General features: G+C 47.0%; 2 protein-coding genes across 8 annotated transcripts in view; one reads left to right on the top strand and one right to left on the bottom strand.

Moving 5' to 3' along the window:
• Positions 1-5,796: 5,796 nt before the first annotated feature.
• On the bottom strand, positions 5,797-15,214 carry LOC128346425 (zinc finger protein 436-like). Of its 7 annotated transcripts, none has more exons than XM_053299728.1 (4): positions 14,894-15,214; positions 10,231-11,151; positions 8,946-9,072; positions 5,797-7,210 (listed from the first exon to the last, which is right to left on the bottom strand). In XM_053299728.1, exons 2-4 carry the CDS (start codon positions 11,008-11,010, stop codon positions 6,237-6,239), a joined length of 1,881 nt encoding a protein of 626 aa, XP_053155703.1. In that variant the 5' UTR covers positions 11,011-11,151; positions 14,894-15,214; the 3' UTR covers positions 5,797-6,236. The 7 variants fall into 7 exon arrangements, with proteins under 7 accessions (XP_053155703.1, XP_053155704.1, XP_053155705.1 ...); XM_053299729.1 differs by lacking the exon at positions 14,894-15,214 and adding an exon at positions 13,093-13,239; XM_053299730.1 differs by lacking the exon at positions 14,894-15,214 and adding an exon at positions 12,841-13,081.
• VARS1 (valyl-tRNA synthetase 1) overlaps positions 15,198-15,375 on the top strand; it is a 36,189-nt gene continuing 36,011 nt past the window's right edge. The window contains exon 1 of the mRNA XM_053299724.1: positions 15,198-15,341. The gene's annotated coding sequence lies outside the window, so the exon portion shown is untranslated. The remainder of the gene's footprint in view (positions 15,342-15,375) is intronic.

The raw sequence follows: 15,375 nt of genomic DNA, 5'->3' as shown, positions 1-15,375 counted from the left end.
GTTGGTGTCAACTCTTGATGACCACAGGTTTTCTTTGGTAGAATCAGGAGGAGTTTACCATTGCCATCTCCTGCATAGTATGAGATGATGCCTTTCAGCACCTTCCTATATTGCTGCTGCCCAATATAGGAGTCTCCCATAGTCCAGTGGGGATTCGAACCAACACCAGTGGGGATTCGAACCAACAGCCTCCTGCTCTCTAGGCAGGCTACTTCCCCACTAGGGGCCTCCTGATCCTAGTTCATCTAATCGCAATAGTTCTCACATCAATGGCGTGAAAATGGATTTGAAATAATGGGTGCAACACCTGTTTAAAAACCTGCTACGGCACTGAGTTTTGGGGCACTTACCTGTGCCCCCCAAATACATAAAATTCTGTTTAACTTTGACTCCTAGTCATCAGGGAGGAAGGGGGCATTAAAGGCCTCATCAGTGCCTTAGCAGGTTTTTAAACAGGTGTTGCTCCCATTATTTCAAATCCATTCTCATGCCATTGATGTGAGAACTATAGCAATTAGAGGAACTAGGATCAGGAGGAGCCAGTTTCAAATCCCCAATCAGCCATGAAAGCTCCTTACGTGACTTTGCCTCAGTCACGCTCTTGCCCTACTCTGCCTTCCAGGGTTGTTGGGACAAAACGGGCAGGACAGAATATGTATTCCCTTCTGAATTCCAAGGAGAAAAGGTGAGATGAAAAACAGAATACCCAATAAAGACTAGAAGATCGCTTTACCATGCTTGGTAAAGTGCATTTATCCTCTCTAATAAAACGCTTGGTGTCTGTCCGTGGACAACCAAGCGTGTGTCCGTGCCTCCCTCAGCCGTTCTACGCATGCGCGGAGCGCATGCGCAGAACGGCCGAGGGAGGCACGGACAAAGGGAACAGGCGGCCATGTTTGTGACTCTGCCCGGCGAGCTTCCCTTCCGTTCCCCAGAGAGGTCGCTGCTTTCCGGCCTGGTGGAACAAGGAAGCAGAGGGAACAAGGAAGCGGAGGGCCGGGCAAGCTCCGCAAGTCATAACGTTCATGCTCGGCGGAGGCGCCGATTAGGAAGGGCCGGGGATTAACCACCGGGAGCGGGGGTGGTGGTGACAGGTGGTGGTGCTTGGCCCAGCTCGGCTGAGAGGTGGCTGCAGCGACCTGGGGGTTGTGCGGGTCGTGGGAGCCCGCTGCGGAGATGGCCAACATCGCGGTGCAGAGGATCAAGCGAGAGTTCAAGGAGGTGCTGAAGAATACCTTGCCGTTGCCCCTTCCTCTCCGTCAGAGAGAGAGAGATAGGAAAAGATGGAGAGAAAGTTCCTTCTCTCCTCGAAAACTGACTCGAGGGAGGGAGAGAGCGTGGGCGGGAGTGGGGGCTCGGGTTGCAGAATGAGAAGGTGCGCCAGCCCGAGGAGGAGGAAGAGCAGACACAGAGAACGAAAAGGTTGGCAACCGTCTCTCCTCTCTGGAGAGCGGGCGACGCGAGGGAGCAAGCAAGCGGCTACGAGAGCCACTGGAAGTCAGAGGCGGCGCCGGCTCCAGGACCGCCGCGAAAACTGTAGAGGCAGCACTTCAAAACGGCATTTTACAAACGTTGAACGGAGCTGCAAAGCGGCTGCGAGAGCCGCTGGGAGTCAGAGGCAGTGAAGAGTGTAGAGGCAGCACTTCAAAAAAGGAACAAGGGAGAGGGAAGAGGGGGGGAAATGGTGCAGGAAAACAAAAACAAAGAGAAAAAGAGGCAGAAACAGAGAGAGAAAGAAGCAGACAGACAGGTTAAAAAAAAGTAAAAGAGATGAAAAAGACTTAAGGGGGGGGGGGAAGGCTAGCGCCCGTTATTATAACGGGCTCAAACATACTAGTGTACCAATAAATGCACTGTATATTTTTGTGTTCCTTGGAGTAGCACAAATCCCCCTCATCTCCGAATGGAAGATGGTAAATGTGAGCCCTGCTTGTGTGCTGCAGTATATCCTGCTTATTTCTGTCCCATGGGGGAATGGGAAGTGATGGAGCTGAAATCAGCCAACCCTCCCCCCGCCCCCCCCCCAAACCCAAGCAGAGTATATGAAGTGCTTTTTTCTTCACCCCATACCTGGACATCATGTGGGCTGTTCTGGATGTTAATACATCACAGGGACAAAGGTGTAGTATCTTCCCCTAGGTAAGGTGGTTAGGCATACTCCCAACCATTCACTTTGTTGGCCTGACCTTGGGCCTGAAGGAACGGGAGACAAAGTAGGTTTGGAAGCCTTCTTTATTCTAACAAGACTGCAACAAATTCTGGGCAGTTTGCACTTAGAAAACAGAAAGCTAAGCCACACCCAACCAAACACAATCTCCTCTTAAAGAGACAAGACATATCTACTACAATAGGAAGCTGCTTTCTACCAAGTCAGACCATTGGTCCATCTACCTCAGTATTGTCTACCCAGACTGGCAGTGGCTTCTCCAAGGCTGCAGGCAGGAACCTCTCTCAGCCCTATCTGGAGATGCCATGGAGGGGACTTGGAACCTTCTGCTTACAGGTGCTCTTCCCAAAATGGCCCCATCCCCTAAGGGGAATATCTCATAGTGCTCATATGTGGTCTCCCATTCAAATGCAAACCAGGGTGGATCCTGCTTAGCAAAGGGGACTGTTTATGCTTGCTGTCGCAAGGCCAGCTCTCCCATGAGGAGGAGATAATGCTCATGAACATAGCATGTTATTAAAAATCAGCATACAGAAGGAACTAAAGGGCTGAGAGGAAGACTTTTCCACAATTGGGTTCAGAACGGGGCATCTGACAAGTAGGTCAGAAAAAGGGGTTGATTTTGTTTCTCACTCGAGCTCCATCAACTAATACCAGATGCAAAACAGTGGCTCGTGGGGGGCAAATGTAGCAGGATTCAGTGGAGGACATGCTGAGCCCAGGAACTTATTTTCAGGACCAGAACTGAGCTCATTGTTCTCTCACATAAAAATCTGCTCCTGGTTTCCGCCACGTTTTCCTTATCTTAGTGGCCTAATTCAGAAAGAGAATCACTGGGAGTTGCAAACCCTTGGTGATTTTCTGCAGTCACACAGAGGTCCACCGGTAAATCCCCATCTACCTTCGGCTCAGCTCTAGTAGGGAAATGGTAGAGGGACAGGACATCTGTCATTGTAACTGGCTTCACTTTCATGACCTTCTCCTACTTCCCCGGTTTTGAGAGGTAAATGTGATCAGGCTGTTGAAGAGAATTCCAAGCCTCTATATCCATGGGGCAATGGAATGAAACTGCATCATAAATGGACATCATATCTTAAGGGCAAGTCACTAGAGGGTGTAAAAAATGTCTTAACAAATGTGAAACCTATCTTGGGTATTCTGTACAGCACCTGATAATTCTGTTGGTGCCCAAGTAATTAGTTCAGGCAATGGATGGGCCATTAACAGGTGGTTCTGGTGAGAACAAATCTGCCTACTTTCGTTTCATTATATTTATTTATAATTGTCCTCACAAATTAGCCTCCTTCAGCCTTAAATGCTCACGTCTGCCATCTTGACTTGGGGTGGATGACATCACAAACTACTCCATTGAGGTGTCCCTACAGCTGTAGCAAATTTGGTTCATATTGGTCCAGGCATTGCAAAGTTGATAGGCGTGGGTCAGGCAAGGGGAGGGGGGGACATGGGGAAACACTCACTCACTCTATGCCGGGGGATATCATAAACTTACTAACTTTCTATAAGGAAAGTAGGCTAAAAATGATGTGGTTATTGCCTTTTGGAATTCATGGTCGCAAGATAACTGCAGTGTAAGAAATGCCTTTTAAAAAGGCAATAGCTACATTCATAGAGAAGTACAGCTTCTGGCTATTAGCAGCTTAGTTTAAAAACATAAGAACAGCCCTGCTGAATCAAGCCCAAGGCCTATCCAGTCCAGCATCCCATTTCACACAATGGCCCACCAGATGCCTTTGGGAAGCTCATAGACAAGAGGTGAGGGCATGCCCTCTCTCTTGCTCCACTGCAACCAGTATTGAGAGGCATCGTGCCTCTCAGTCTGGGGGTGGCCCATAGCCACCAGACTAGTAGCCATTGATGGACTTGTCCTCCATGAATTTGTCTAAGCCTCTTCTTAAAGCCATGCAAACTCGTGGCCATCACCACATCCCATGGCAAAACATTCCATAGATTAATTATGCACTGTGTGAAAAAGTATGTCCTCTTTTTGCTTCCTAAGTTTCATGGGATGGCCCCTGATTCTAGTGTTGTGAATGAGGGAGAAAAAATTTTCTCTGTCCACTCTCTCTACTCCATGCATAATTTAATTTTATATACCTTGATCATGTCTCCCCTTAGTCACCTGCTCTTTTCCAAACTAAAGAGCCCCAGATGCTGTAACCTTGCCTCATAATGAAGGTACTCCAGGCCCCTGATCATCTTGATTGCTCTCTTCTGCACCTTTTCCAGTGCTACAATATTCTTAAGATATGGTGACGAGAACTGTAGGCAGTACTCCAAATGTGGGTGCTCCAGAGATTTGTATAAAGGCATAATATTAGCATTTTTATTTTCGATCCCTAGAATGGAATTTGCCTTTTTTACCACTGCCGTGCACTGAGTCAACACTTTCAATGAGCTGCCCACCACAATCCCAGGATCTCTCTCCTGGTCAGTCACTGATAGCTCAGATTCCATCAGTGTATATGTGAAGTTGGGATTTTTTGCCCCAATATACATCACTTGCTTATACTGAACCACATTTGCCATTTCGTTGTCCACTCCCACAGTTTGGAGAGATCTTTTTGGAGCTCATCACAATCTGAGGAGAAGAACAAAGTTTCTTTGTTCTTTCCCTGTTATAGCTATATTGCTCATTATCTTTTATAGTGTGGGCACGTGTGCAGACATCTGCCAGTCTGAGATTCTCATACTTCTTTCTTTAGGAAATAATATTGGTATATGAATACATCAATATCTAGCCATCCTATGTTTCACACCAGAGCCAGGCATGGCTGTGGATGTGGAAGATGCTTAGAGTCAGACATGGATTGGATGAGGACATACGCGGAAGCTCAATCCAGACAAGAGTGGTACTGTTGGTGAATAGTCTATCCATCCAGCACAGTGGTACTGAATCTGTTCTGGTGGGTAAGGTAAGGTGTGCCTAAGTTGATTTCGACTCCTAACACCCACAGAGCCATGGTTTTCTTTGGTAGGAGGGATTTACCATTGCCTCCTCCCATGTAGTATGAGATGATGCTTTTCAGCATCTTATATCGCTGCTGCCTGATATAGTACCAGTGGGGATTTGAACCGGCAACTTTCTGCTTGTTAGTCAAGCACTTCCCCACTGTGCCACTTAAGGTGACTCGTATTCTGGTGTGTACCCCCCCCCAAATAACACGTTTGCAGTTTTGGGGTGCATGTGCCCACCCACCCCCTACTAGATTTTCTATTTTCAGAAGTGGTCCTCCAGTTATCAGATGTTGAGGACAAATGAGAAGAGATGGTTGCTATCATCACATCCTACCTTGTAGATATCCCAGGAGTGGCTAGCTGCCTAGAGTTAGAAGCTTGGACTAAGTGGTTTGAATCTGCAGGGCATTCTCATGTTCCTCCTCACTAGGATAATAGAGATTTTTTAAGAGTACAGAAGTGTAAACATGCATAATGTGGGTAACATGGTAAGCGTATTTCAACATACCCAAACTGTCAATCCCTGCCCATTATTCCACTTATCTAATAAAGATAGCAAGGCAGTTTTGGGCAAAGAGTTTTATGTTTTATTGCCAGCGATAGCCATTCCTCTTAAATATTGGACTTTCTCAATGAAGCTCCCCCGCCCACCCCCCTGGACAACATAATTAACCGACCCTGTGGCATGGTTGCCAGAAGTAACACAAGCAAAAGGGGTTTGTGGCACACAGAGATGGGCACAAGCAGGCCCACTTATGTCACAGAGCCAGGCCTTGCTAGAATGCCTGCTCCACACCTCCATGCAAACCACACTGAGCACAGAGACCTGCGAATGTCCTGCAGTGAGCATTAGGGAGACTGTCTCATACTGTGGACTTGTGGCCCACCACTCCATACAGGCTCCATCCTGTGCATTAACACAAGGGTTCCCAACCTGTAGCGCTCCAGATGTTGCTGAACTACTACTCCCATCGCCCCTGGCTACAACACATTGTGGCTGGGGATGTGAGTTGTAGTTCAGCAACATCTGGAGTGCCACAGGTTAGGAACCCTTGTGTTAACGATTTGGGTTTGGGCTCAGGTTTCCCCCACATTAATAGGGTTTCTCTCCAGTGTGGGTTCTTTCATGACTAACAAGCTGTGAGCGCTGACTGAAGTGTGTTTCACAATGTGCGCATTTGTATGGTTTTTCTCCTGTATGCGTCCTCTTGTGTTTAATAAGGAGTGAGCTGCGGGTAAAGCTTTTCCCGCAGTCCGAGCACTTGAATGGTCTCTCTCCACTGTGGCTTCGTGCATGCGCAGTGACAGCTGAAAGCTGTTTAAAGCTCTTCCCACAGTCTGAGCATTTAAATGGCCTTTCGCCCGTGTGGGTCCTCTCATGCGCAATAAGGATAGACCTCTGGTTAAAGCTTTTTCCACAGTTTGAGCATTTGTATGGCCTCTCTCCTGTATGGGTTCGTTCATGCACAGTAAGAGCTGACCTCTGGTTGAAACCTTTCCCGCAGACCGGGCACTTGTGCGGCTTCTCGCCAGTGTGAATCCTCTTGTGCGCAATGAGGTGTGACTGATGCCTAAAGCTGTCCCCACAATCGGAGCATTTATAGGGTCTTCCTCCTGTATGAACCGTTTTGTGAGCAATGAGATTTGAGCGATGGCCAAAACACTTCCCACAGTCTGGGCATTCATACGGCCTCTCTCCCGTATGGGTCCTTTCGTGTACAGTCAGAGTTGACCTTTGGTTGAAGTTTTTCCCACAGACTGAGCATATGTATCGTTTCCCACCTGTCTGGATCTTTCCATGCGCTAGAAGGTCACATGGAAGAGGTCTGAGTTCTGTTGTCTCTGGGCCGCTTTCTTGCTGGCTCTCAGAGATGTTTCCCTGTTCAGAGCTGTAGGAAACATTTTGTGGACCTCTTCCTGACAACATCCAACATGGTTCCATTCTCCTGGAATGTTCCAGCTGGTTTTCCAGCTCCTCCATGTGGGGCTTCCCATCATCTGCTAGAATCAGGAGACAAATCTTAACACGAGCTATTTCTCTTTTCATCTGCATGACAAACACCACAACTTTAAAGAAAAGATCATTAACATTCAAAAGTTCCTTCTAAGCCACGTAACATACTATTTATATTTATTTATTGATTTGATACTAACCAAAATAATCTTCTAATCCAAGGTTTCCCAATCCTCAGATGTCGCTGGAATACAACTCTTATCATTCCCAGTCACGAGAGCCATTGTCCATTGTGGCTGGGGATGGTGGGAATTGCATTCCAACAACATCTGGGGACCCAAGGTTGGAAAACCCTGCTCTAATCCTCCCATCATCACCTTAAGTGGAGCAGTGGGGAAATGCTTGACTAACAAGCAGAAAGTTGCCGGTTCAAATCCCTGCTGGTACTATACTGGACAGCAACAATATAGGAAGATGCTGAAAGGCATCATCTCATACTGCACAGGAGGAGGCAATGGTAAAGCCCTCCTGTATTCTACCAAAGACAACCACAGGGCTCTGTGGGTGCCAGGAGTCGACACCGACTTGATGGCACACTTTACCTTTAATCCTCCCACCAGAGACCCATAAATTTAGGCTTAACTCACTAGCCAACCATTATTTGTGTTCTCCACTAATCCCCTCTCTTCCCTCAGATCCTTTTCTGGCACACAAGTAGAGGTCTTAGGGGGTAAGTGGGTATTTTATGGAGACCATGGATATAGAGATGCTAAGAGATAATGGAGCCCTCACCTACTGCTCCAGCAAAGATTCCTGCTGTTTCTTACCTTCTCAAAAATGGCAGTGGAAATGTCTGGTGAGGACTGAGGAGACCTTTGTGGTGCTGGGTGTACTCCCAGTTTCAGGGGAGTAACAGCAGGAGAGAGGGCATGCCCTCAATTCCTGCCTGTAGGCTTCCAGCGGCATCTGGTGGGCCACTGTGTCAAACAGGATGCTGGACTGGATGGGCCTTGGGCCTGATCCAGCAGGGCTGTTCTTCTGTCTTGCTCGCAGGAGAACTGGGGATACTTGCCACTAGTGAACTGGCAGGTGGTTTTGTAGATGTCTGCCTCCCACCTTATTTCCTTTTTCTGCTGTACTTCACTTATCATTGTCTCATTCAAGGGGCTGATCTGATCCACGTTTGCTTAGCTTTACAATGCTGCAGTATCTGTATCCATATTCATAATATTCCAACCTTTTCCCTCCATAGTCAAAATTGCACTACTGTTGGCTTTTGATTTTCAGCTTAACTGAGTTTATGTGCACTTATGTTAAGACTTTTCAAAATCTATACACAGAAGTTCCCATTATTCCCCTTTCTGGTTAGTAACTTAACCAGTGATTCCCAGATGTTGTTGACTGCAAGTCCCATAATCCCCAAGCAAAAGCCATTGCAGCTGGGGATTCTGGGAGTTGTAGTCAACAACATCTGGGAATCTCTGTTAGAGGGAACACTAAACTTAATCATTTCCTATCTTACACCTTCTCCTCCTCCCAAATTATTTGGCAATCTACGTATTATTCTAGAATTCAGCCTTTCTTTCTCCAGTATTTCTGTTCTCCATCTGGAATCCAATTAATACAGTTATTGGGCAAATATTTTTGCTGGACAAGTTCTATATTTTGGAATGACTATTAAAAACATTATAGATTTGCAGAGAGGATGGAGGCTAGCTTTCACACAAGCCATGGTGACTGCAAAAGTAGCCCATAAGTTTGACACCTCAGCAACAGAAGGGTTTTCAAAGTGAAATTTATCCTAGGGACCTGAGAGCCCCCAGTCATTTAGGCACAAGGAATCCTTACCCAGAGAGTTGGTGTCACAGTCATCCTCCTGTTTGATCTCCTTGAAGAGAGGCCTCTGCCAGGCTTCCAATGGAGCCCTCGCTGCCTCTGGGCCATGTGTGGCTACTACTTCAAAGGGCTCTGGTATCTGAAAGAGCAGTGAGGATCCTATTTAGGGCACAGCGAGCCAAGGCTTATACTGTTCAACTTTTCACTTTTACACCTTTTGTTGTTGGTTAATAAACAATATGGAATCTTGGAAAGGTTATGAGATTCAGCAATGGAATAGGGTATCTTACAGGGAGTTGAGGAGTTACTGCCTTGCAGATCTTCAAACATTATTAGATGCAGCACAAAATGTTCTCATGAACATTAGCTAAGCATTAATGATAGCCCTTCAAGGCAAGCCTGTATTATTATATCGCATATTACTGATGGGGCAGGGAGCCCACTAAGGCTGTTCCAGTGGGTTCATGGCTGGACTGAGATTTGAACTCCCTGGCTCATTGCGTATGCTGCCAGCGCTACACCATAGCTGGACAGACAGATGCCAAGGGATTATTAGATGCCATCCTTAAGCCAAGGGTTCTCAACCTTGGATCCTCAGATGCTGGTCTACAGTTCCCTTTGGACATTGTGGCTAGGGATGATGGAAGTTGTAATCCAACAACAACTGGGGACATGGGTTTGGAAACCCCTGGCCTAGAGCCAAGGTATTGCTCTAGGTGTCCCTTTCTTCTCTACAATCCCAGCTTTCCATTTGGTTTTTTCACATGGAAGGCTGATTCAACTGGCCTTGTTCACCACTCATAGCTCTGTTCCATCATTTGGCAAAGTGTGGACACTGCCTGAGTACAGCATCCACAAGAGCACTCTGGCCCACCTCCACACAGGCCATGTCTACAGCATTTGTTGGAGGAGACCAATGTCATTCCTGGGGAAAGGTTCTGGACTTGTTGGGGATGGGGCTACAGAGTGCATTGACCTGGGAGAGAGGTTTGCCAGTGCACTTTCATGGATGCTGTAGCAGGGTGCAATTTTGCTGAACAACTAACTGAATTGATTATAGTTGTTTATACCACTAGATGATATGCAAATATGTGAGGCCACCACCATAGGCAAAACAACCTCAAGCACAATACTTTTCCATGGAAGTTGTTGACACATTCCTCTGCAAGCCATCAAGTGTTACAAAATGAAGCCGCAGGACAACGAGCAGATGAGAATCGGCCCCAAGAGGAACAGAGGTTTTGCTCCAAGTCTTCACAGACCCTTGGGAAAACCACACTCAATGAAACACTCTCACCTGAGCGTCTTGCTGCCTCAACAGGAAATCTTCTGCCAGGGCCACTGCCTGGGAACACGTCTGTGGTCCACCATCACTGACCCCCTTCTGGAGTTCTTGGGGCAGGATGGTCAGAAACTGCTCCAGAATCACCACCTCCAAGATCTGCTCCTTCGTGCGGCTTTCTGGCTTCAGCCATCGAAGGCAAAGCTGCCACAGCTGCCTGCAAGCCTCTCGGGGGCCCTCAGCTTCCTGGTAGCAGAACTGCCTGAAATGTTGGCACTCTGAACCCAAGATGGCGGCATCTTCATTCAAGCCCTTCTCCTTTAGTCTTTTACATTCTGCCTTGGCTTTGTCTGACAGTTTGCTATCCATTGGTTGGGCTACTTTGCTGAGGCCTGGCAAGAACTGGGCCAGTCCCTCAACACCAGGCTGCTGGCTAGGGCATAAGGTTCCTTCAATGTGGGGCAGAAAAGCTTTAATATCATCAACTGGTGTGGGCCCCAGCAACTGTGAATTTCTCCACTCTGGCTGAGACAGCTCCACTCTTTTTAGAAACTCTTGCAATTGGTTTCCCCAGCATTGCTGCAGCTGCTCCTGAGGTTCCAGTTTAACCTCTTCGGATACCGTTCTTTCCCCCCAATCCCCATTTGTTCTCACATGGGTGCCACAAAGCCTGTTTTCTGTTCCACTCCTCCATCCAGGGCCTGTGTACTCTGGCTCCTCCATTTTCAATGCTTTCTCTCCCATAGTTTGAAATGGGAAGGCCATCTCTGAGGCATCCCTTTCACCAGCAGCCATTTTCACCCTCAGAGAGTGAGGTGAGGAATAAACTGCTGCTACTAGTTAGCTGCACAGGCTTGAAGAGACGCTGGGTTAATTTTAGTCTTATCTTCCCAAGTGAAATGTTATGTCCATGACTAGGAAGAAAGGGACTTCTCCCTGAGAGAAAAGCAGACAATCACAAAAAATCAGAGAGAATTTTGAGACCAAAGATGTTCTATGAGCTGTATGCCAAACTCTTTCTATAGCTGGCAGCCACAAGATGCATTTTTTTGCCTTTGCTCCTTCCCCAAACTTCACCTCAAGCCTACTGAGGGAGGGAGTTCCAGAGAGTGGGTGCCACAACCAAGAAGGCTCTGGCATGCATGCATATACACCCACAATGAACCTCACACAGAAGAGTGACATGGAGCAGAACATCTCCAGCCAGTATTAAAAGACCAGCAGGATCACATGCCGTGATTGTCAGGACTTTTTCAGTGAGGCCAGCATCTTGTCTGTGTTATCATCACATTGCACTTCGGGGGTTACTTTGAGCTCCTCTAGAGCAGAGATTCTCAACGTTGGGTCCCCAGATGTTAGTGGACTTCAACTCCCATAATCCCCAGCCCCAGTGGCCTTTGGTTGGGGATTATGGGAGTTGAAGTCCAATAACATCTGGGGACCCAATGCTGAGAATCCCTGCTCTAGTCTAGAGCAAAGCATAAGACAACAGCAGGGATCTGATCTGATCTACTTTAAGCATTTAAGGAGGGCTGAGGCTGATCATACTCTGGGGAGGAGGTGGTAAGCAGGAAGGATGCTTGCCATGGTGAGTGAAGGTGTGTTCTCCTGAACTTAAGTGATTAAGCATCTTTTATTTTTATTTATTTATCTACCTACCTATATATATACATAATACATACAAATCTAAATATTTATCATATACATAAATTATCACATAAATCTCAGTTTTATACTGGGATCTGTCCCCAACCCCCCGCAACACCTTTGGGCAACATCCCCAATCAGCACATCCCACCTTGGATCTTCAGTGGGAGAGTGGGAGGTCAGATCAGACCAGACCAGACTGGTGTCCTATGTGCGACTTTCCTCGTACAAATTCAGCACGCTTGAAGGAGGGGAAAGCAGTGCCCAAGCAAGAAAGTGAGTCTATGTTCAAAGAAGAGCAACTCAGCTTTACACCAGCTGCAGCTGCCAATATTCCCTCTTTCATCCAAATACGAAAAGATACAGGAGTCCTGCCCTCCTCTGCATCTGACCATCTTAGGCAATGCTTTCTGACAACCTTTCCGTCCGTGCTGGGTCTTCATGCCACCCCAGTCCCTCTCCTAACCAGCTCTCAGTTATTCTGCCTGCCTTGATTACTCTCCCTTTCGCCGTTTAACTCACCAAATCCTCTCTCACAAGCTGTAAAGATCCTGTATCTAAATTCGAACACTATTTTCCCACAGGAGGAGGCAGAACACAGGAAGAAGTCTCTCTCAATGGCCCCCTCCTTCCCTCACTTCTCAGGGTTGCCTGGGAAATGTGGACTTCATCCATTTAACCCTTAGAGAACATCGCACTGAAAAAGCAGAAGGCGAGGGGCGCCCAGTTTGACAAGGCTGGAAATGGAAAAGGCTACCATAAGGAGAGCACCACCTGCACGACGCGCTTTCCATCTGTCCTGGGTTGACCAGTTACAGTGCCCCTTCTTTGACATTTGAGATGCAGTGAGTTCAGCTCACTCCTACGAGGAGTGAGTGGAACTGTCTGCAGAGCCTGGGAGCAGCCAAAAACAAATTCCTACACAATCCTATGCTTGATTATTCAGATGCAAGTCCCACCGATTCCAGTGGAACTTACTCCTTAGGAAGCGTGCCTGAAATTGCCACCTCGCAAAGCCAGTGCTTAAATCAACGCAGACTTGCTTTCCGCTCCATTTAAAAGTCTGTGCAGACGCGCTCTACTTTCAACATGGTTAAAATGGAAATCCCAAATCAAGCAAAGCAACCAGAAAGCGTGCATGGACATGTTGTTACTCTAGTCTTTCTGTTTCTCAAGTCTTTAACCACAGAGACGGGGGAAATACTACACCGGTGTAGCACCACACCATACCATCGTCTTATGAGAAGGGAACTCTTGGGGGGTTGGCACTTCCGGTTTAAAAGCAAACTGGGTTTCCACTTGAACTTCCAATGCAGAGAATCCAGCATAAGAACTCACCGTAAAGGAGCCAAGAGATAGAGCGATGCCACTCTGCGCCCATAGACAATAATGGCGCACTTTTCAATTATTATTAGCTTGTTGTTATTAAGAATATAGAATATACATTTATCGCTGCTCAACAAAATGTTCACAAAGCGACTTTCATAACACAGAAACGAAAAAAGATTTTTTTTAAAAAAAAAAAGATGCCGGAAATCCAGACTGTGAGTCACTCTATTCTTTTTCTATCTTTATGAATAAAGCGGCTTTTGTTGTACACTCTATGATTTTCTGAGGCCCTTGACCGACCCATGATAAGAGGTCCCTTGCGAATTTAGGGCTGTCCAAGAAACAGCCTTTGTAAAATAGCTGGTTGCTGGCTGCTGCATCATAGAAGTCTGATGTAAGTTGGCTGTAATATAGACTAGAGCGCCATATGCAGGATGATTTTTTTTCCCTTTTTTGCTGCTATATTTTTGGGACAATGCTGCAAAGCTGAGTTTTCTAAAACGGACACTTGCAAGCACTGAGCTACTTTTAAATATTAAAAAATTAAATTAATTTGAATTTAAACGTTTTAATTTTTTAAAAATACTTTTTAAAAAAGTAGGTAAATAGGAGATGAAGACCTTTCTTCTCCCCCCCTCCCCCAATTTTTTAGCTGGTTGTACACAAGCACCACACTTTTAATTTGCACAGCATCAGCATGGCATGTGGTGCTGGGCACAGTAAATCCCACTTACTCCCGTTCCCTAGTTAAGCAGACCTAGAATTGCAGCCTTAATAACTGTGAATAATAAGAACATAAGAACAGCCCTGCTGGATCAGGCGCAAGGGCCATCTAGTCCAGCAGCCTGTTTCACACAGTGGTCCACCAGATGCCTTCAAGAAGCCCACAGGCAGGGGTGAGGGCTTGCCCCCTCTCCTGCCATTGCTCCCCTGCAGCTGCTATTTAGCAGCATCTTGCCTCTGCAGCTGGAGGTGACCTATAGCCACCAGACTAGTAGCCATTGATTGACTTGTTCTCCATGACTTTGCCTAAGCCCTTTTAAAGCCACCCAAACTGAATATTTTATACTGCCATGCTTTCCCACAAAGCTTCCCAAAACAGTTAATAGCACAAAAGAGGTAATTTCAGCAAGAGTAACTTTTCTGTCCCTTATAGGAAAAATTGCACCTCCCCCCAAATACCTGCCTCAATCTATTCTAAAAGCTGTTATTCTTTCAACCTCATTGTCAGTCTTCATACAACGAGGTTGAATGGGGACAGACTATGCTGTCAGTGGCAAGGGGGAAGGCACTCTATATGGATGGAGCACTTGTTCCAACACACCAGCCTGGCTGCCTTCTGGGTGCTTCTGCCATCTGAGATAACTGCTGTGGCTGGAAAGTGGGAAGACTTTCTTAGTTCTGACTCTTCAAAAGTGCTCTTCCCGGGGAGGCTCGCCTGGCACTCTTTTTGGTGCCAGGATGAAGACTTTTAGTTATTTCCCCACTCTTTTTTCACCCCAGATGAGAAAGTTTCAATGCTGCTAATTTTGCGGCTATTTTTACTGTCGCCCCCCCCCCCCTAAAATGTATTTTTCTTCTTCTTCTGATATTGTAAGTTGCTCTGGTGATATTTATGCGAGGGTGGGACACACATTTGTTAAGTAAAATAAACGCTTTACATTGCAGAACAGTGATAATTAATTAATTCCAGGACTTAGACCTGCGGGTGAAAGCAGATTTTCAGTTCTTCTTGACTTCTGAGGTTTAAAACCACTACTCCTCGACTAAAAGCCAAGAAGTCAGGCTATGGTGTGGCGATTAGTACCGGCGAGGGGGAAAAAGCCCTCTGCACATGTGCACGGGAACTGTTGCTTATCATATTACTTCGCCTAAAATCACAGTGGGAGGAGGAGGAGAGGGCTATTGTTCCTATAAGCCTGAGCGAGGCCGGGCATGTCCCCCCCCCGCCCCGAGCTCTGGCTGGGGTGTCCTGAGCGCATGGATCATCTTCAGTTCGAACTTGAAAATAGTCGCGCTGTGCTGAGGAAAGAAGCGTCCCCCCTGCTTGCTCGCAGCAGGCATTGCTGCGGACGGCTACAGGCGGGGTCCTTCTCCGAAAAGAAAGTAGCAGCACGTGGGGGATACGCTGCAACCGGCTGGAGGCTCAGGTAAGGGGGGACCCCGCCCCCTCCCTTTCCCCTC

This window comes from Hemicordylus capensis, chromosome 2, assembly GCF_027244095.1.
Source record: "Hemicordylus capensis ecotype Gifberg chromosome 2, rHemCap1.1.pri, whole genome shotgun sequence".
Taxonomy (NCBI): Eukaryota; Metazoa; Chordata; class Lepidosauria; order Squamata; family Cordylidae; genus Hemicordylus; species Hemicordylus capensis.
Note: the sequence above shows the minus strand (reverse complement) of the source record. Positions and strands in the feature narration are given on the sequence as shown.